This window comes from Pinus tabuliformis, chromosome 7 (assembly GCF_031772625.1).
Source record: "Pinus tabuliformis cultivar Carrire ecotype Pingquan chromosome 7, CPIR1, whole genome shotgun sequence".
In the NCBI taxonomy this organism is placed as follows: domain Eukaryota; kingdom Viridiplantae; phylum Streptophyta; class Pinopsida; order Pinales; family Pinaceae; genus Pinus; species Pinus tabuliformis.
Genome location: NC_142293.1, coordinates 470,991,690 through 471,013,945, shown reverse-complemented (window position 1 = coordinate 471,013,945; position 22,256 = coordinate 470,991,690). Strand labels below are relative to the sequence as shown.

The 22,256-nt window shown below is 41.2% G+C and overlaps 1 protein-coding gene across 5 annotated transcripts in view; it reads left to right on the top strand.

Annotated features, from left to right (window-relative positions):
• Positions 1-22,256, top strand: part of LOC149247985 (uncharacterized) — a 161,673-nt gene continuing 139,417 nt past the window's right edge. For 2 of the 5 annotated variants that reach the window (XR_016266642.1, XM_089458325.1), the window contains exons 1-2: positions 1-1,249; positions 1,495-1,684. Coding sequence is in view for 4 of the 5 variants with exons in the window: in XM_089458325.1 (XP_089314451.1) it covers positions 1,538-1,684 (147 nt within the window). In the remaining variant the exon portion in view is untranslated. The remainder of the gene's footprint in view (positions 1,250-1,494; positions 1,685-22,256) is intronic. The other 3 variants (XM_089458324.1, XM_089458323.1, XM_089458322.1) reach the window with 3 other exon arrangements.

Below are 22,256 nucleotides of genomic sequence, written 5' to 3'. Positions count from 1 at the left end.
CTATAGGAAAGTCCATAAGCTTGTACCTTATGCTCTTTGTTTTTTATTACTAAAGAGTTTCCCAAAAGGCTTCGTCCAAAAGAGCCCGGGTACGAAACCCAGCCGTCACTTCGCATTTTGATTTGCGAGTAAGTTAATACTTTCACGTTTTCGGCTCCGGCCTCGTCATTCTCGGAGTTCAGATCGGCACCTTCAACGGTATTAATTGCCCGGCTGCAAATCATCTTCAAGGCGAAATCTCGGCGCCCTGGCGTTCCGCAAGATTCCAGGTGCCAGGTTTGATGCCCGAAACCCTTATCTGCAAGATATTCCAAGTCTCCTTTAGAAGCTCTGGAAATGATGACGAAATCAGGTTCCGGTGATTTTTTCGTAAAGCTGAGGCAGATGACGGTGAAATCGTGTCGTTCGGTCTAGGATTCGTCGGCAAATTAACAAGCGGGCAAAGTATTATCACTTTGAACATGTTTCTTGGTTGCGATTTTATAAATAGAGGGAAAAGCTCGTTAGACTTCTGAGAAAATTAGTTGAAGGAATATCTGAATAAATAAATGCGTTTAGTTGCTCATAAATTTGGAACAGTTTGGAGTGCGGGCTTAAGCGAGACGTTATATTGTAGATTCTGTCAAAACTTTGCCGATTTGCCAAATTCGTTAGAATCAAGACGCTTGATAGAGATTTCTGCCATAGTTCTTTAAAATGTCGAAAAATGTCTATGAAATCGATAAAAACCTCTAGAATTGGCGGGTGGTAACGGCGGTCATAGTGAATTGGGGGATATTTTGTCAGCAGGTACGTCGGATAGCCGGGAAATTTGTGGAATTATTTTTCCGGTGGTAACTTCTGTCAAATTATTTGAAATGCAGGGATAATCATGGTTGAAACAGGACACTATTAGGTTTTTCAAAAGCATTTTGGATGCCCTCGATGATGCTGTGAAATTGAGTAATTTGGCTGAAATTTCGGTCAAAACTCTATGAATTGCTGGAAACTACCTGTCAAATCAGGCACAGCTTTCTGAACTGATAGAAAAGTGGCAATAAAGTGAACTTGGGGATATTTACCCTGAAAGTCTAAAGGTTCAGCCGAATAACTTGATGAATCTTCCGATCAAAATTGTTCAAGAATTACCCTAGTGTGAAACGGAAAGGAATTCATGCGATGGTAGATTGTCTGTTGGAGCATTGCTGCAATATTCAGTCAGTTCATTGATGGCACAATCTTAAAAAGTTCGCTTTCAATCGAGGACAAGGCATGTATTTTTTTACAAGGGTTTTGGTCCGATTAAAAGCTTTTTGAAGATTTCTTTCATCAGCCGTACTCATAATACTTAAATCTCTAAGAAATAGGTTCATGAAATCATTTGCCAGTCAAGCTGTAAATGGAACAGTCAATTTGGCCTATTTATTATTCTTGTCTAAAGGATGCATAATATTACTGATTTGATTAGTATTCAGCCTACTCCTTAAATAATTGGCGATTGTTCATTTGTTTCAGATTTCCATTGTCCTTGGTGAATGGTTTGGTGTTAGCGGAATAAATGGCTTCCATATTTTTCATAATAGTAGCATTTCCATGCACTATTATAGCGATTTCATTGGCAATATGGCATATTTACAGACATCTCTTGAACTACACAGAGCCAACATATCAGCGATATATTGTTCGTATTATCTTCATGGTGCCGGTGAGTATGCTGCCCCATAGAAGTATATATGTAGCAGATGACACTTTTATGAGATGAAAATCGTCAGATGTACCATCTTTATAATTTTTTTCATGTTGATAGCATCCTTCGATATTGGGTGGCAAGTATTTGCTACTCATGTCAACTTAACTAGAAAATGACAAATATGTATTGGTCTTAGGACTGTTCTGAATTAAAAGTTCATAATACATATTAGCTTTTTGGCTTAAAAAGGAGGTGCCGAACTTAATAACAGTTTGAAGACTACTTAATACAGTCTTCCATAAAGAGATTTCGATTATTAGAGAATTCAACCCTGGTGAGAGGATAGCAACATTTCTTCCAACTACCTGAGCTAAACCCAATTGACTAGAAAATGACACACATACAAACATTAGAAAATCACACACAAACGTTTTTAATATATGTAGGAAAAATCTTTACATTTTATATTTCAAAGATGAATCAAAATATGCATCCTCTTAGCCTTTTGGCTTGAAAAGGAGGTGGTGAACCAACTCCAGAACGATCCTAAGTCTACTTAATACAGTCTTTCATAAACAAAATTCTGAGAAATTCTAGATATTTATTACAAACGAGGTAGACTTACTCTTTGCAGACCATGTTACGCCTCTCATATCTAGACTGACAAGACAAAACAGACGTATTTTTCATGGCTAGAAATTTAAAAAAGAGACTTCACACATTCTGAGAAAAGCGCCCCTCCTTTGAACTCTTGCTCAGATAGGATCCCCTCCTGCAAAGATGAAACATCCTTAGGCTGAAATGCTAACACAAAAGAGAGAGAGAGGGGCCCAAAACCTTTGATCTTGTTTTTGTCGTCCTTTTCTAGCTTCTATCTTGAGGAGATCGAACTTGCTTGTGTGTTAAAATTGGCAACTAGGGCCAAACTCCATGTGGGTCATCTTATTTATGGCAGCTGATATTTTTCTTGGATTCCTCTCATCGAGAGTTGTAGGATTGATATAACAAGCATCTGATTCTGATAAGTATTTATGGAGACATGAATTTATTTGTATTTACTTGACAAATTGTCAAGGTCGGCCAACAGCTAAATGTCTGGTACACATGCTCAACGTTTCATATAAATACAAGATAGGTTGAAGCATTATTCACTCATCTCATCTCATCTTACATTCTTCTCTCTCTCTCTCCTTACTTGATTGGGTATACAAGGAGTAGCATCTCTCACGTGGGAGAAGAAGGACACAGCAAGGAAAGAAGACGCAGCTAGGAGGAGGACGCAGGTTTGTTTCAGCGTTGACTGTGGTTGACCTAGGTGCAGCAAGCTAAGGGTGACTGTGTTGACCAACGAGGAAGGTGTTTTGACTTCGGCCTAGTGTGAGGAGTCTCCATCAAGCAAGCCGCAGATCTGATCAGCAATCCGTTGACCTGATTTGACCACCGAATTGACCAGCGCTGACTAGTTAGGGTTGACCGCAGGGCTGCATATGCGTTGACCTATTTTGACCATCTCTTTTGGGTTGTTTTGGGTTGACCTTCATTGTTGTTGAAGGCCGAGTTGACCAAGATTGACTCAAGGTCATTTGTGGACCATAGTTTTAAAAACCGGTCTAGCTAATTGGTAACTGGTCTAATCGGCCAGCTAGCAAGCCCACCGTCGAAACCAACCAAAAACCTGGTTCAAAAGCCCATTTCGCCAAATTTTGCCCTAAACCGGTGCTAACTGGCCAGTTTTGTATCAAACTGGCCGGTTTCGTCCTAAACCGGCCGGTTAGAGGCACGCCCACCGTAAACTCCAAAAAGCGTATTGCTGACTGTGTTTTAGGGGTTTTGGGGGGAAACTAAGGGTGTTTTCCCTCCAAAAACACCCTCTCCAAGCCTTTAAGAGGCCCCTCTCACTCTCATTTGTCTCACACAACTGATTTGGAGTGTTTGTGAGTTTGTTTGTGAGCTTGGAGAGTGTTGAGTTTTTGTTGAAGTAGTCATCTTGGAGTTGGAGCTATTTTGGAGATAGTATGTAGCTGTCAGTGGAGTTTCCATCTTTAAGAAGAGGCTAAGGAAGCTAGTTTGCATTTCCAGGTAAGGATTTGCACTTGAAAATTCCTCATTTAACTGCTGTCCATGAATTAAATTTTTTAATGTGTTATAAATTTATAAACTTCTCAATTCTATGATCTATCATCTATGCTATGAACTCTCTAGCTCTATGCTATCAAATATTGTAGCTTGCATGTGCATTTGTTTTCCTACATTTATCTTTGGTTTTCCATGTTGCTTAGTTGCAAATTTTTTTTCTTTGCAAATTGTTATTATTTCAAGCAAACATGGCTCCAAAAGGAAATGACAGTGCATGGGCTCATTGTGATGTAATTCATGGAAAAATGATGTGCAAATTATGCCATAAATCTATTGGAGGTGGGGGTATTCTTAAGTTGAAACAACACTTGGCTGGGATAAGAGGCCAAGTAAAGCCATGTGATGCACCAAATGCACTGTTAGGTCTTAGTAGGTCAGAATACATTTCCAAGCTTGAAATTTTTTATGAGGATAAGGCTAGGGAGAAGGCCATCCAAGATGACATTGCAAGGAAGAGGGAATTATTAGAAGCCATGAAAGAGAGTGGGTATGATGATTATGAGATTCAAGACTCCTCTTTTATCCCTTCCACCAATGACCCCTTTCACTATGTTCATCCTTCTTTTGGCCAACCATCAAAAGGAACAAAGAGGACAAACATCCAAAGTTATTTCTCATCTTTTGCCAACATTGTCTCTTCTAATCCCACTTCCTCCCAGCCAAGTTCTCAACCCACTTTGGATCAACATTGGAAAGGACAATGCCAAGAAACTTCTCATCAATACATTGCTAGATGGTGGTATGATTCAGATATCCCATTTAATGCTGCTCGCTCACCTTATTACCAAGCTATGTGGGACTCTGTTATAGCTGCAGCAAAGGGCTTCAAAGGCCCTAGTATGCATGACTTGAGGGGAGCTCTTTTGCAAAAAGAGATATCTTCCACTGATGAGTATTGGTTGAGTTTAAAGATTCATGGCTCAAAACAGGTTGTTCCATCATGTCAGATGGATGGACCGATGGAAATAACCGCACTATCATTAATTTCCTTGTTTCTTTTCCTCAAGGAACCATGTTTTTGAAATCAGTTGATGCATTTGATAAGGTAAAGGATGCAACCCTTCTATTTGAGCTTTTGGATAACATTATTCAGGAAGTTGGGGAGCAGCATGTTGTGCAGGTCATCACTGATAATGCCTCAAACTATGTTCTTGCTGGAAAGATGCTTGAGACCAAATATAAGACCATATTTTGGACTCCATGTGCTGCACATTGCATAGACCTCACGCTGGAGGATATAGCCAAAGTGGAGTGGTTAAAAAACATTATAGAGCATGCCAAGTGCATTACAAAATACATTTACAACCACTCATGGGTATTGAGCCTAATGAGGAAACACATTGGGGGCAAAGAGCTTGTTAGGCTTGCAATTACGAGATTTGCAACTCACTTCCTCACGTTGCAATGTCTCAATGGTCAACATAAAAACTTGTAGAAAATGTTTTCCTCTGAAGAATGGTTTGAATCTCGGTGGGCTCGTAGACCAGATGGAAAAGACACCAAAAAGAAAGTGTTAGACACTTATTTTTGGAAAAGGTCTCTAGAGCTTGTGAAAATTACCGAGCCCCTTGTTAAGGTGCTAGGGATGGTGGATGGGGAAAGATTGGCCATGGGCTACATTTATGAGGCTATGGATCAAGCAAAAGGAGCAAATACAGACAACTTACAAGGACAGGTTAGCTAAATATGGCCGTATATGGGAGATCATTGATTACAGATGGAACAATCAACTCCATCGTCCTATCCATGTGAAAATGACGAAGAATATCACAAGCATACTTGGACTGGGAAAGGAAAATACCCTCCTTGGATTGCAAGACTTGAAGACCGAGAAAATAGTGTAAGTGTCCTAAGTCTGTCATTTCAAATTTCTTTTTAAGGCTGGACTTCACATGGTTTATAAGGTTGGGATCACTACCAGTAAGAATAAGATCATCAACATAAAGAACAAGGATGATAAGAGAGTTGCCCACTTTCTTGGTGTAGACAGTATTGTCAGAATAACACCTAGAAAAGCCAGATTCTAAAAGAAAGCTATCCATTTTGGCATACCAAGCCCGAGGAGCTTGCTTGAGACCATAAAGGGATTTCTTAAGTCGACAAACAAGGCTGGAGTCTGTTTGTATGAAGCCAATGGGTTGTTCCATATAGATTTCTTCCTGCAAGTCCCCATGCAAGAAGGCAGATTTAACATCCATCTGATGGACTTTCCATTTTAAAGAGGCAGCAAGGGAAAGAACAAGGCGGATAGAGTTCATTTTGGCAACAGGGGAGAAGGTTTCAGTGTAGTCAATGCCTTCAACCTGTGAAAAGCCCTTAGCAACAAGACGAGCTTTATGTTTATCAACTTTCCCATCTGGTCCATACTTGGTTTTTGTAAACCCATTTACATCTAACAAGTTTGCGTCCCTTTGGTAGAGGAACAAGATCCCATGTATCATTTGCCAACAATGAATGATATTCTTCATTCATAGCTGCTTCCCAATGTGGATGGCCTGAAGCTTCTGCAAAAGTGTCAGGATCATGATTTACTGGAGCTTGAGCCAGTAAAGAAGAGGCTCTTTCAAACTGAGAACGTGTACGTCGCTGATCTGTAGGATCACCGGCAAGATCACCTGCTGCAACCCGAGTAGCACGGACCCATCTTGGAAGTTGAGGATCCTGAGAAGGTGGGGGAGGATTATCATCCTCACTTTCATCATCTGAAGAAGAAATGTTTTCAAAAGTAGAAGAGATAGGAAGAGGTGGCACATTCGCCGGACTAGGCTCGCAGGCCGATTTATTTTCATCAAATTTTACATCTCTTCTAATGATAACATTTTTGGACTTAAATGGAATAAGTCTATAACCTTTTACATCTTCAGAATATCCAACAAAAGTACATTTCTCACTCTTAGGTTCTAAAGCTTTATGCTTTTCATCTGGAATATGGGCCCATGCTTCACTTCCAAAAACACGAAAGTGACTTACATCTGGTTTAATGGAACTCCAAGCTTCTTCTGGAGTGATATTCTCTAGAACCTTAGTAGGAGTGCGATTGATTATATAATTTGCACAATTAATTGCTTCGGCCAAAAACTAAGACTGAGTCCTTTAGATTACAGCATACAATTAGCCATTTCCTTTAAGGTGCGATTTTTCCTTTCAGCTACACCATTTTGTTGTGGAGTGTATGGAACAGTATGTTGCATTTGAATTCCATTTTCGGTGCAAAAGTTGATGAATGTGTTTTTAACATATTCTCCACCATTATCAGTTCTTAGCTTAAGAATTTGATGTCCAGATTGTTTTTCAACAAAGGCTTTGAAGGCCAAAAATGTGTTAAATACTTCGCTCTTGAGTTTAAGAAGTATACCCAAGTGCGTTTGGAGAAATCATCAATGAAAGTTAAAGAAATACTTGCAGCCAGAGAATGAAGCAACAGGAAGTGGACCACATAAATCACTGTGCACAAGCTGTAAAGGGGCTGAGGCGTGCCAAGAGGCACGTTTGTCAAAACTGTCCCGATGATGTTTTCCGAGTACACATCCGGAACAAACACCATCTCTGCAAGATACCATAGGAAGACCTGTCACCATATTTTCTTTACATAGATGCTGAAGGGAGCGATAGTTTAAGTGACCAAATCGCTCATGCCAAAGTTTGCTCACTTCATCATTATGAGCAACAAATACTGAGGGAAGATTTGATGACCCAAAGTTGTGAAACTTATACAACCTTGTGGAATCATCAGCAATACCAGTAGCTAGAATCTGTTTAGGATCTCTTAGATCCTTGATTACAACATCATGAGGTGAAAATTCAACAATTTTACCTTCACCTGAATGAGTTATCTGATATACAGATAGAAGGTTGCAAGATAAGGTTGGAACACATAATACATCATTAAACTGACCATTGTCTAGATGAACAGTTCCAGTCCCGACAACATTAAGAGATCTATCATCACCAACATATATATTTTTGGTGTTACAATCATTTAAAGAAGAAAACATGGCTTGGTTTTTGGCCATGTGATAAGAGGCTCCAGAATCAATGAGCCACTCATGAGAAGGAGAGGAAGAAGATACATTTAATGCATAACCAGACTGAGATGATTGACAACGACATGCAGAAAGTGCCATTCCGGAAGTTGAAGTTGAAGTATGCTCCACATGGATGTTATGTTTCTTCATTGCGGCTTCCAAGGCTTCCATCTTCTTAAAGCATTTAGATTCTAAGTGGCCATCTCGATTACAAAAGTTACAATGTCTATCAGTCTTCTTCCATTTGTTTTTATTGGTCTTATCATTTTGCTGAAATGATCTTTCATTTTGAGGCTGAGTGGGTTTAGGACCATTCTTTTGAGGATATGACTTCTTAGGATTCTTTGAATTTGGTTGCTGCTGGGCGGCTAACGCTTTCGTGGAAGAGTTTCCAAGATTAAGAAGACCAAGGTGTAAGAGTTTTTCTTGTTCTCTTATTAAAGAATCACAAAAAGAGTCAAAGGAAGGGGCCTTGTAGTCTTTTCCTTGACAAATGAAAGCTTCCCTTGTAGAATGGAAGGTGGAAACAAATACAGAGTAGGCTGGTCCCAACTTAGTAAGGATGGAATAAATAAGGTTACTATCTTCTTTCTTAACCTTAACACCTTCCAAAAGATTTCTAAGGGTCTTGAATTTGGACAAGAAATCTTCAATGCAAGAAAAATTATTAGGATCCAATGTAAGCAACTCATTTTCAAGTTGATGGGCTCTAATTTCATTTTTAATCCCAAAAACTTTAGTGAGTTTTTCCAATGCTTCATGAGGAGTCTCAAGTTCTGCAATATGGAATCTAAGATCAGGAGAAATAGACATCCCTATCAAACCACGTGCTTGATCTTGTCTATTTTCCCATTTTGCAGCCTTTTCTTCATCTTTTGGTTTCTTTTCTTGGTCTGTGGCTATTCTGTAGAGACCTTTACTTCTAAGTAAATCTTCCATGTAGGCTATCCATTGGAAGTAGTTAGTGCTGTCAAGAATCACTTGGCATGGACTTTCCATTTTAAAAAAAAAACTGAAGCTGAAGATGCTGAAAGTAAGTGTTCCAATGGATAGATCTCGAAAAATTAGGCTGTTTTAAAAAAAACGGCTCTGAAAAAGGCTTCCGGATGAAGAAGTTATGGCTTTTTGAAAAAAATTTGTTGAAGTTGCTGGCAAAGTGCGCGAATGTGCGGGAATGAAAAAATCCGCCCCCACAAAATGGAGACTTGAACCCAAGACCTCTACTCTCTTAAAATAGCTTTGAACCAATTGATCTATACAAAAAATTTGAGAGAGAGAGAAAGAGAGAGAGAGAGAGAGGGGGGGCCTTGGTTTGCGTGCTTGCCTTGAGAAAGCTCTTTTTCCCTACAAAACACAAAACCCAAAACCCAACACGAATATGCAAAGAAAAACGAACCTTGCGGCTCGAAGTTAGCTTTAGCCAAAAAACTAGATATATTAAAAAAATGAACCTTGCGGCTCAAAGTTAGCTTTAGCCGAAAAACTAAATATTTTTCTCAATGTTTCTGATTTTCCGAGATCACACTAAGGTGCAGGGAAAAGAGCATACGCATGAGAAAAATCCTTCCTTTCTGTTTCTGATTTGCCCAGATCGCACAGAGTCGCAGGGCAAAGAGCATACTCAGAAATGAAAGGTATAGATCCGGTTAAAAAAGGGTAAATAAATCGAAACCGAAATAAGCAGAGAGAAAATAAAAGTAAACTGCAAATAAACACTGTATACCTCCCGATCTGAAAAATGACGCAGCTAGGGCTACCGGAAACCTTTTCGCGTGAAACGAAAGGGGTTCCTCACTGGAACAGATGCTCCGAACGCAACAGAGCAGTCCTCTCGGCCCGAAAGCAGTCAGAAACAGCAGATCTAGGAAACGACAGTCGGATGCAGTTCTACCGGCTTCAGATTTGGATCACCAACAGACGCGGCCCTTAAATAGCTCTGATACCATGTAGGAATTTACAGGGTAAGTTCCTCAGAAAGAACACCAAAAGGACACCGCTCACAACCAGATCACAGATCAATACACCAGTATTTTTGACGTGGTTAAAACCCTCAAAGAGGGAAACAGTCCACGGCCTGCGCCAACGTGGCTACTACAGGCAATTTATTAATCAAAGAATGAAAATTTACATAAGCTTCTCTCATGCACGGATTACCCGAACAATGACCCTCCATGCGCTTTAAATAGAACTCATGGACCAATCGAGTGTCAAGCCACGGATCAAGTGTCGGTAATACTGAGGAGAGAATGAACCGTCGGATCACTACATATCGTGACTGTCGGATTGTAAGTTACAAAATGTACAACGGTAAAGAAACACACTTTACCTAACTCTAAACTAGACCAAGTTGTACTTAACTATTTCCTATGTGTCGGAATATCCTAACATTTTTTGAACCCAAAGTATCATTATAAAAATTGGCTAGGAGATCTGCATGATGGGGAGGTCAGAGCTGGATTGATTGATTGCTTGGAGCGCATGGTCCCTAGCCATGCAGACCAGTTCGAAATACATAGACAACTTACTGTTTTCAATATGGTAGGTGGTACTTTTGGCAAAAACTTGGCAAAGATGGCAAGAGATGTGGACCAACCAGGTAAGCAATTCCAATTTCCAATTTGTTTTTCTTTTCAAGTTAAAATTGTTTACGTTCTTTACAATTCAAATTATAAACTAAGTTACTAATTAATGTCTTTTTCTTTGCAGCACATTGGTGGGAGTCATTTGGTGGCCAGTGTCCTCAATTGCAAAGGTTTGCAATTAGAGTCCTCAGTCAAACTTGCAGTGCTTCAGGTTGTGAGCGCAATTGGTCTGTTTTTGAGCGCATACACACGAAGAAGAGAAACCGTTTGGAACAAAAACGGTTAAATGATCTTGTTTTCGTGCAATACAACCTTCGACTGAGGAGGAACCAAATGATGAGCAAAACACCTGATCTAGATCCCATTGTGTTGGACGATATTGATCCAACATCAGAATGGGTGGAGGGGATTGAAGATCCTGTGTTTGAGGCTGACTTTGATATCGACATGGCTTTAGCGGGGGATGAAGCAGATTATATGGCGACATCAGAACCAGGATCAGTAGCGGCATCAAGGAAAGGCAAAGAACCAATGGAAGGCACTAGTCGTGCAAGTCGACAAACTCGTGCTTCCATTAGGTCTACTTCTATTGTCATTGGTGGCATTGATATTGAGGTTGCAAATCAGGCTGAGGCATCCTCAAACTCTGAACCAGATGATGTCTATGTAGCTCCTGATGATGATCCTGTGTCTAGCAGTGGTGATGAACTTGATGATTGATCATGTGTACACTGTAGACTTGTAGTAGGCCAATGGCCTCATAGCTTGCAGTGTTGTTTTTGGACTTTATAGGCCATTTACAGCCTCATTTCTTATGTTTTTTGCTATTTTGTCGATGATATGTATTGCACTCGGTGCTATTTTGATATATTCACTTTTACATGGTATATAAATGAACAAACTTTGCATATTTTGTCTCTATTGGCTTGGAATCATGGTTTTACATCTTAAAAATAGTTGTTTCATTAAAAATTAATTATTTAATGTATTTTTTTAAAACCGGTTCGTTTAGACCAAACCAGTCCCGGTTAGACCGGTTTCGGTCGGTAAACTGGTTCATTAAGTGGACCGGTCCGGTCATCAGTTCCGGTTTTAAAAACATTGTTGTGGACTGTTTGACCAACTTTGCAAGTGCTGGTTAGGGATTTATTATTGCTGTCTTAAAATTACAGAATTGTACATTTGTACTATTTCTCTCTCTGCTGAACTATTGAAGATTATAGATGAATTGATCAAAGGGTTTCCCCACATTGGGGTTTGTCCTTGGCTAGCCGCCACATCTGTTGTCTCTTGTCTTGGCTTGTTTTCTGTCGATTTATTTATGTTCTATCATCATTTTACTTTATGTTAATGTGATTGCTAAATAGTGAAATTGACATTGGGCTAATAAGAAGAAATTGAAGTAAATTGCACTAAGCATAGAACATACCATAACTTAACATGGTATCGACGCTGAGGTGAAGATAAAACCCAAACAAGAGCAAGAGCAAGAACAATCACCGAAGACTGTTGGAAAAGTCTGTAGACTCCATGGGTTCCTCATTACACTTCCTCGCCGAAGACAAGCTCCGTGAGAAGTCTAACTATCACGGGTGGAAGATGTCTCTCGATCTGACATTGGAAGAGCAGGAAGTGTTGGACCATGTGAGATGTAGAATCATTGAGCCTCCATAAAATGCATCGGTTGCTGCAAGGAACAAGTGGACCAAAGGAGAAGTCAAAGCAAAGAAGATCATCTGGGACTCTATCAACAAGCGCTTGGTGGCCTACATTTTCGAGCTGAACACCTCCAAGGAAATCTATGATAGATTGGTAAGCTTGTTTAAAGTTAGTGATGCAAATCAAGTTTTGTTCCTTAAGAAGAAGTTGAAGGAAAGTAAGAAGGGCAAAGATGAGAATATGCAAGCCTACTTCTTAAGGATCACCGAGATCAAGAATGATCTCCTATCGATTGGGGAAGTCATTCTTGACAGGGAACTGACCATCACAACTCTTGGAGGGCTCTCATTCGAATGGTATGTATTTATAACCACTCTTCTCAATATTAATGTAATTCTAGGATTTGAGGAATTGATGGCAAGATGCTTTCAAGAAGAGACAAGGATGGAAGAGCAAGAAATGCTTGCATTTAGAGGCAATCCCACTGCTTTCTCCACTCATGCTAAAAGGAGAAATAATTCCGGGTCAAAATCTAGGGAAAGGCTGGATCAATAGGCGGAAGGAAAGGAAGATGTTTCATTTGCAACAAAATTGGCCACTATGCGAGGGAGTGTCCTAATAGAAAGGACATATCTCATGACGATGATCAAAATCACTCCCGTGGCAATTCCAACAACAATCAAAGGAAGGGCAGGTTCAATGGCAAAGGAAAGAGGAATGTCGGAAATCAAGGAAGTGGTCAACCCTCCAAGAAGGTAAGAAACTCCAGGTATGAATCTAATGTTGTTAACAATAAGCAAGATGAATATTATCTAATATCGACCCTCTCTACTGTTTCCTCCGGATTCGTTGGGCAATTGGCTTATTGATAGTGGTGCCTCAAGGCACTTCACTGGTTACAAAGAAGCTCTCTGTAATTTGATAGAGAAGGACACCAACCTGGAAGTTATTCTTGGAGACAACTGCAAATACCCCGTGAAAGGCATAGGGAATGTTTATCTTCAGTTAAATCAGGGTAACACAATTCATTTGAAAGAAGTCCTATATGTACCTGATCTCAAGAAGAACCCGATGTCCATTTCGGCAATGGAAGACAAAGGATACAAGGTGGCTTTCATCGATGGCAAGGTACATGTATGGAAAAAGAATTTTAAAGATGCTTTCACTCTTGGGTTTTGAGTTGACTCTTTATATCAAGTCGGAGGAAATCCATTGGGTGTCATGTCATGTGACACATCTCTTTAGTCCGAACTATGGCACCAGAGGTTTGCTCATCTTCCTTATAAAGCTCTATCCAATGTGAGACAAATGGTGATAGGGATGCCCGAGTATAAAGTAGAGCAAGAAGGTGTATGTCCGGGGTGTGCCAAAGGAAAACTCAAAAGGGGACCATTCCCCTCAAGCCATAGCAAGACCTCTGGTATATTGCGATTGGTTCACTCCGACATATTTGGTATGATGCCTATGAACTCCTTGGGAGGATATTTATATTACCTCACTTTTACAGATGATTATTCTCACAAGACTTGGATATACTTCTTGAAAAAGAAGGATGAAGTGTTCTCTTAGTTCCGTCACTTCAAAGCCCTGATCGAGAATCAAATTGAGAAGAAGATCAAGATCTTAAGGACTGATAATGGGACCGAGTATGAATCCAATGAGTTCCATGACTTTTGCAAAGAAGCTGGCATTAAGAGGGAGACCACAACACCATACACTCCTGAACAGAATGGTGTGGCGGAAAGAAAGAATCGTACAATTTTGGAAGCCGTTTGTTCTATGCTCCATGATCAAAGGCTTCCAAAGTTTCTATGGGCCGAAGCTGCGAATACCGCCATATATGTTCAAAACCGATGCCCTCATCAAGCATTGGATTCCAAGACTCCTGAAGAGATGTTCACTGGTAAGAAACCTGATGTATCTCATTTTAGAATTTTTGGAAGTCCTGTATATTTTCATGTGCCAAAAGAGAAAAGGAATAAATTGGGTGCATCTGGAAAGAAGGGAATCTTCGTGGGCTATAGCAAAAATACAAAGGGCTATAGAATCTATGTGGCTGGTCAAAGGGAAGTCGAGATTAGCCATGATGTCACCTTTGACGAAGATATGGCTCTTAGCAAAGTTGACAATCTTCCTATAGTAAGGAAATCTGGAGAAGCTGAGACCAGCAAACCAGAGGAAAAGAAAGATGAAACGATGCTCGAAGTGGAGGAACCTGTGGACCCTATCGATCCCCCTCTGCAAGAGCCTTCCTCTTTTAGGAAGAGGCCCTCATGGCTTGGGGGGACACTTGATGATGCTGAAGGACACATTGCACCTAGAGGGACTTTCCGGGAAAGTAAGACGCCGATCAAGTATCATGGATACTTGACCATTATGAGCACGATCATTCAAAATGGGCCCTCATCATTCGTAGAAGCTGTGAAGCATCAAGTATGGAAGGATGCTATGATTGAGGAATACGAGTCCATCATGAAGAACGATGTCTCTGAGATGTGGTCCCCAGACCCCAAGACAAAACAATTGTCACTTCAAAATGGCTTTACAAGATAAAGCATGGAGTTGATGGAAGTGCTGAAAAGTACAATGCTCGTTTTTTCGCTCGTGGCTTCTCTCAAAAGGAAGGTATAGACTATGACAAGATATTTGCACCTGTTGCCCGATACACCACCATCTGCTCGATCGTAGCCCTTGCTGCTTCGCAAGGATGGAACCTACATCAGATGGATGTCAAAACCGCGTTCTTGCATGGTTCGATCAAAGAGGAAGTCTATGTGGAACAACTTGAGGGATTTGAGATTCATGATCTAGAATCTCACGTGTGCAGGTTGAAGAAAGCCCTCTATGGGCTAAAGCAAGCACCCTTAGCTTGGTATGAGAGGATCGATAACTACTTGATGAAGCTGGGATTCACTAGGAGTGACGCCGATCTAAGCCTTTACTTTATGGTTGAAGATGATAAGCCTCTCATACTGGTGATGTACATTGACGACCTCTTTTTGATAGGTGCAGACCCTCTCATTTACAAATGTAAGAGGGAGTTGGCCCGAATTTGAGATGAAGGACCTAGGGTTGATACATTATTTCCTAGGACTGGAAGTTTGGCAGAAGCCAGGGGAGATTTTCCTATCTCAAGGAAAATATGTGGTGAAGATATTGGAGAGATTCGATATGGTGGACTGCAAGCCTGTGACTACCCCGATGGAGCTTGACTTCAAGAAGTTAAGCGGTAGTGCTGTCGTACCTATTTTGCAAAATGCTATCGGGTTTCGTCAACTCATCGAGGCATTGATGTTCTTGGTGAACTCCCGTCCAGATATATGTTTTGCAGTCAATGCATTGAGTCAACATATGGTTGAGCCTCACCACTCACATTGGATTGGTGCCAAGAATTTGTTCAGATATCTTTGTGGCACAATCACTCATGGGTTGAGATACACTGCTGGAGATGTGAGACTACATGGATATACCGACGCTGATTGGGTAGGCAGTGTGGTGGACCGAAAGAGCACTTCTAGGTGCTGTTTCTCTGTGGGATCTGTCTCGATATCCTGGATGAGCAGGAAGCAGAAGTCGGTGGCTTTGAGCACTGCTGAGGCAGAGTACATTGCTGCGAGTATGGTCTCTTGTGAGGCTGTCTCGTTGCAAAAGCTCTTTAGTGAGTTGTTTGGATTTACGTTGGATACTATCGTGATCCTGTGTGACAATCAAAGTGGGATTCATTTATTAGAGAGTTCCGTATTTCATGATCACTCCAAACATATCGATATCAAGTACCACTTTATTCGGAATATGGTACAACGAGGAGCAATAAGGCTCCAACATATCGGTACAGATGAGCAGGTTGCTGATATTCTGACGAAGCCCCTGGGAAAGGTCAAATTCTTGACTTTCCGAGAACGACTTGTAGTCGTTGAGAGACCCTCTTATGAGGGTCCTGCATGATGCATGCATTGAGCTCCGGGGGGTTTGGGGTACTTCTTGGAGTGACCATAAGGTGACTCACCCTCCCCTAGTGGTGCGCTATGTACAGGGTGAAAGGTTAAGCCTTCCCTTGTGATACCCTGCGGCGACTTATGGACAAGATGAGTGGTTCTCCTGTCGAGGCATCCTACCCATGCAGTTTGGGACTCATGGGAAGTACCTTTCATCTGGCCAATGAGTAGGGAAATGGGGTTAGGGACCATAGTAGTACTATTGATGGACACATCGTTGTACCATACTCCCTATGCTAGGATGACCTCCATTGATATGCGATCAATGAAATTGATCTGGGATCAGTATGAGTGGTTTGAGACACTCTCTTTTGGCACTGATCTGGGATCAGTAAGAGTGGTATGTCACACACTCTGGCACTGACTTCGGGTTAGTGGAGGATGGTATGATACATCCTCGATCATTTCTTATTCTTCATAGTTCAGCAGAGCAGAGTAGAGCCGAGCAACGCAGGGCAGTGCATTTGATGATAGAGATAGTATCGACGGTCAAATGGATTAGCAGATGGAGTTCTCCCTAGTAGAGAGGGAGTGTTAAAATTGGCAACTAGGGCCAAACTCCATGTGGGTCATCTTATTTATGGCAACTGATATTTTTCTTGGATTCCTCTCGTTGAGAGGTGTAGGATTGATCTAACAATCATCCGATTCTGACAAGGTATTTACTTGACAAATTGTCAAGGTCGTCCAGCAGCGAAATGTGTGGCACACATGCTCAATGTTTCCTATAAATACAAGATAGGTTCAGGCATTATTCACTCATCTCATCTCATCTTACATTCTTCTCTTGTTCTCTCTCCTTACTTGATTGGCTATACTAGAAGCAACATCCCTCATGTGGGAGAAGGACACAACAAGGAAAGAAGACGTAGCTAGGAGGAGGACGCAGGTCTGTTTCAATGTTGACTGTGGTTGACCTAGGTGCAGCAAGCTAAGGGTGACTGCATTGACCAGTGAGGAAGGTGTTTTGACTTCGACCTAGTGTGAGGAGTCTCCATCAAGCAAGCCGCAGATCTGAACAGCAATCTGTTGACCTGATTTGACCACCGAATTGACCAGCGCTGACTGGTTAGGGTTGACTGCAAGGTTGCATATGTGTTGACCTGTTTTGACCATCTCTTTTGGGCTGTTTTGGGTTGACCTTCATTGCTGTTGAAGGCCGAGTTGACCAAGGTTGACTCAAGGTCATTTGTGGATTGTTTGACCAACTTTGCAAGTGCTGGTTAGGGTTTTATTACTGCTGTCATAAAATTACAGAACTGTACATTTGTACTATTTCTCTCTCTGTTGAACTATTGAAGATTATAGAAGAATTGATCAAAGGGTTTCCCCACATTGGGGTTTGTCCCTGGCTAGCCACCACATCTGGTGTCTCTTGTCTTGGCTTGTCTTCTGTCGATTTGTTTATGTTCTATCAGCATTTTACTTTATGATAATTTGATCGCTAAACAATGAAATTGACATTGGGCTAATAAGAAGAAATTGAAGTAAATTGCACGAAGCATAGAACATACCATAGCTTAACATTGTGTGTGTTCAAATGAGGTCGAATTCCTTCTTATATATAGTCAATTAAATGTCTAGAGAAATTAAATTCTCCAAGTAGAAAAATTCGTGGGTCCCAAAGGAATTAATTTTTGGAGGCCCCCATCAAGGGAATATTGGAAATTTCAAGAACATTTGGACCCATGGACCTTGGTGGTTAAGTCATTTTTTTAGGAAATTAGCTCAAAATAATTAATTTTGAGCTAATAAAAAATGGGTTAAATAAGAAATTCGAAAATTTCTCAAAGATAATTATTTCAATGACAAAGATTAAAAGTTGATCAAGGATTTATCGACGATCGAGATTATTTTGACGAGGATCAAACCAACTAGCCGTTATTTTTCCACTTGGAGGGTTTATCTATAAATCAGATAGTCATTTGAATCTCAAGCAATTAGATGTTTAGCTAAGGAAATTCTGCAAAAAAACTGATGTAATGCTACTGCCCTGTTGGAACTTTATTTGAATCATAATAAAGACTTTGGGGTGCAGTTCATGGTGTTATTGTCTACTGATTTGTGGTATGTGTTGAGTACGTGCATTCCTATATTGTGCTTCAATATTTTTTAAAGTTTGTTTTTCTTTAGATGGGGATAAGATCATTCTATTGGTAGATTTTGGGTTTATCTTAGGCGATTTGATTCGCCATATGTCTTAACAAGCTTTCTTGAAGAAAATATATAGTGTTTGCGGGTTCCCCAATCTTTGGGCTCCATGTTCACAAACTATCGACGTAGGCTGACCTTGTTTGGACTCCGAATATTTATATGGTTTATTTAATTTCGCTAACGCTGTAGCTTGCATTAATTCTTAGAAATACACTTAGCCATTTATCGAAATATTTCTAAAAAATTATTTCTCAAAATTTCTTTCAAAAGCCCTTGTATATTTGTACATTTGTAAATATTTTGTAAATAAATTTTTCTAATTAGTGTTTTTGGGGTTTTGATAATTTTTGTATATATTGGGGTTTTGGGCATTTGTGAATTTATTTTTGCAGGTGTGATCAAGCAAGAAGAGATGGAATAGAGCTAGAACTAGCCCATGGAGGGTAAGATCTAGCCTCTAAATTTGTTTTGCAGGGCTAGCCATTGAAGAATTTGTAGTAAAATTCAAATCTGAAGCAAATTAAAATTTTTAGAGCTGGGGTTTCGAGTTTTGGGGCTTCTAAGCCCAGATCTAGCCTTCCTAAGGCCAACGTCTTCGTCTCCTTCCCTTGCGTCACCCTTCCATCCTTCAACATCTAGATTTCTAGCCTTTCTGGGGCTAGCTGTGGCCTCTAGGCCTCTCGGCCTTCCCTTTTCAGCCTTGTGTCAAGCCTTTTAGGCTTTTTTAGGCCTGGTCGTGGGCCTTTAAGGCCTCGGTCTCCCCTCCTAAGCCTGTTGCAGGCCTTCCCTTCCCCCCTCGGCCTCCTTCGTTGCTCTTCTTCCCCTTCGCTCGACCTACTTCCTCATCCCCAACCTCTCCTCCTCCCTCCTTGGACTCTGTCCTCCTCCCTTTCACCTTGGCCTCCATTATTCTCCTTACCTCGATCCCTTTTGGGCCTTCCCTTGCCCTCGACCCCTTTTGGGCCCTCCCTTACCCTCGACCCCCCTCTATCCCTTAGGCTGCAGCCCTAATGGGCTTGCGGCTGCCTCCTTGAGGCTTCCTCTAGAGTACTGCAGGTCTTAGGGCCTCAAAAACCCTAGGCCACAACCCCTAGTGGGCCTTTCGGCCCCTCCTAAGCCCAATGACAACCCTTATGGCTTGCCGTGAGGCCTAATAGGCCTTTTTCCTTCTTTTTTGGTCTCTTGTGAAAATTTCAAAACTAAAATCCTATTGTAGCAACTAATATTATTTCTTCTAACTTATAAATTTATTATTAATTTATTGCTATGACAACATTGAAATAAACACACTATAACCTTCACAAATAAAACCGCGAAAAATAAATAGCGATGGAACTGAGAAAATACTAGCACACACACATCAAAATGACACCATTATTTTTGGACAATTGTCCTCCGAAAAACCCAACTTGGGAAAACGGTGCAGTAGTGAGGGTTTTATTATTATGCAACAATAAAAATCTGAGTAGAATTTATGGATGCCCAACTGGCAATCCAAACAGCAAGAAAATCTATGCAAAATTATTTTAAGGGAATTACCCTTCTTCCACAAACAATCTTGGCACAACTTGCCTTAAGAAAACTTGGCCTCCTAGACCCTCTGCATCAACCTCTGTGTTGCTTTGCATAGTCTCTATGACGTCAAGGCTCCAATCAGTGTCTGATGAAGTCGTTTTGCCCGCCTTTGCTGAGGAAATCGTCTCTCCGGCACTGGAACCTTTGTCCAACCTCTAGAAATGAGAACAAATTTTTCCTTGGCTAAATCGAACTGCCAATTTGAAGCAACTGTGCAGTCCTCCGCATTGCCTCACTAGGAATAACTCGGCCCTCTTGCTGTTGCCTCCCTGGATTTGGAAAACTTCCTTCGGATCACTGTCCCTACCCCTCACTCACTGCTTCGATCTTTGGCTCTCCGGCAGCTGACTGCGACTACTCTGGAAATCCATCTGCCAAGGAAATCGAATTTCTAGTGTTCTTAAGTGTATTCTCCAAGTGCGCATCGACTTCCTCTTATAATCCACTGTTGGAGCACCAATGACCAAGATTAAAACTGAATCGATGGCTAGGATCATCTTGGAATCAATCCGTGTGAGTTTCTAGATGATTCTCACCTTGACTTAATTAATATTGATTAATTAACTAGTTTTCGTAAGTTTAGACTTAGGAAACATTAAAATATTGGTTAATAATCCAATTAAGTTACTTCTAGGTAGAATTTCCAGAAACGATTTCAAACGATTTCTGGGTATTGGAGATTCATGTATTCTAGTTTCTCCACCAAATATCGTGGCTAGAACACATACGATATTAATTAACCAATTTTCCTAAATTTAGACTTAGGAAACATTAAAAAATTGGTTAATAATCTAATTAAGTTACTTCTAGGTGGAATTTCCAGAAACGATTTCTGGGTCTTGGAGATCTCATATATTCTAGCCTCTCCACCAAATATCATTGCTAGAACACTTCCAATGCTATAGAAACTAACACTCCCTCTTAGCAAGGATCGCGTTCTCTCTAGTGTTGCACATCCTGCCACAACACCCTATCTCTGTATCACCTTTGTCACGAGGTTGATGTCTGGCCATATTGCCCACCAACCACTGCGCAACTCTGATGCTATCCGTGCTGCTGCTGACCTTGCTATACTGCTTCCAACACTGCATTTGCACTGCAACTCCCTCTCATCTGTTGCTGCTGCAACTGAGAAGCATCCAAAATACTGAATCAACTGTGTTCAATATGATGCATCTGTCTCCAGAGTCTCTGACTGCTACTAGCATCTGCATTGCCGCTAAAGGATCTGCACTGCTACCAACTCTGCACCGTGCGACTCTGCACTGCGCTCCCCAACACCTAACTGCTACTAGTCTGCAATTGTCACTCTGGTATTGAATGCATCGACTGCCACTGATCCATCCTGCTATTGAATATTGTGGGCCCCTGTGGCAAGGTACTGATCCATGAGGTGGACTCCTCAAGGACCCTGCCCATTCTTTGTAGTTCTTTGGGACTACAATACCAAATCTCCCCACCTCACTCCTGGAGGTATATCTGTGAATATCGCAAAGTCTTCCTCTAGCTTAGAGGACAACCTGTCGATCTTTGTAGAAGCTGCCTGCTGGTCCTGATTCTTTGACTTGTTCTTCTTCTTGAGAGGACACTGCATGCTGTAGTGACCAAGCTCACCACACCTGAAGCACTTGACCTTTGACAAGTCCTTTTTTCTTCTTTGTTCGCCTTGCCCATGCCTGGGACTCTTTGATGCGAAGGCCACATTTTCCTTCTTCACCACCTTCGATTCGCTACTACTGCTGCCGCTGATGGAGCTCTTTAACAGAGCTCGCCTTAACTCCTCCTGCTGCAAGTTTGACCACATCTAGTCCCGTTCTCGTAGCTTGTCTTTGCCCAATATGCTTTGGACAAAAACTTGCCACTCCTTAGAGACACTATTCATTGCCAACCCTACTAGATCTTTTGGTTGAGACGCTGTCTCGGACCTCCTGAATCTTGGTGACGAAGGGATCTATGCCTTCCCCCATCTGCATCCTGATACATTTCAACTTCTCCTCCAGGAACATTTTTCCCTGCTCAAAAGTGCCCTGATATAGGGCGAGAGCATCCCACATCTCTTTGGCAGTATCCTTGCCAGCTATGTGTGAGACTATATGGTCCCGGACTCCATCAAGAATCAACCGCTTTGCCCGCACCATCTCCTTCCTGTACTCTTTCATCTGATCCACATCCTGGGGAATTGTCACCACATTCTCTATGTAGAGATTCAGGCCATATTCATCCAATAAGAAGGACATCTTGGGGAACTGCCACCACATTGTCTATGTAGATCTTCAGGCCATATTCATCAAACAGGGAGGACATCCTGGCCTTCCAGATGACATAGTTGGAGGAACCCTCTAACCTATTCTGATATCTCACCCCAGCAGTGGTCATCTCTAACCAAGTCGAAAACTCCCTCTTTCCTGGTGCTCTATTGCTGCTTTGCAATTCGCACTCTCTTCTGGAATGTGGGGCTTTG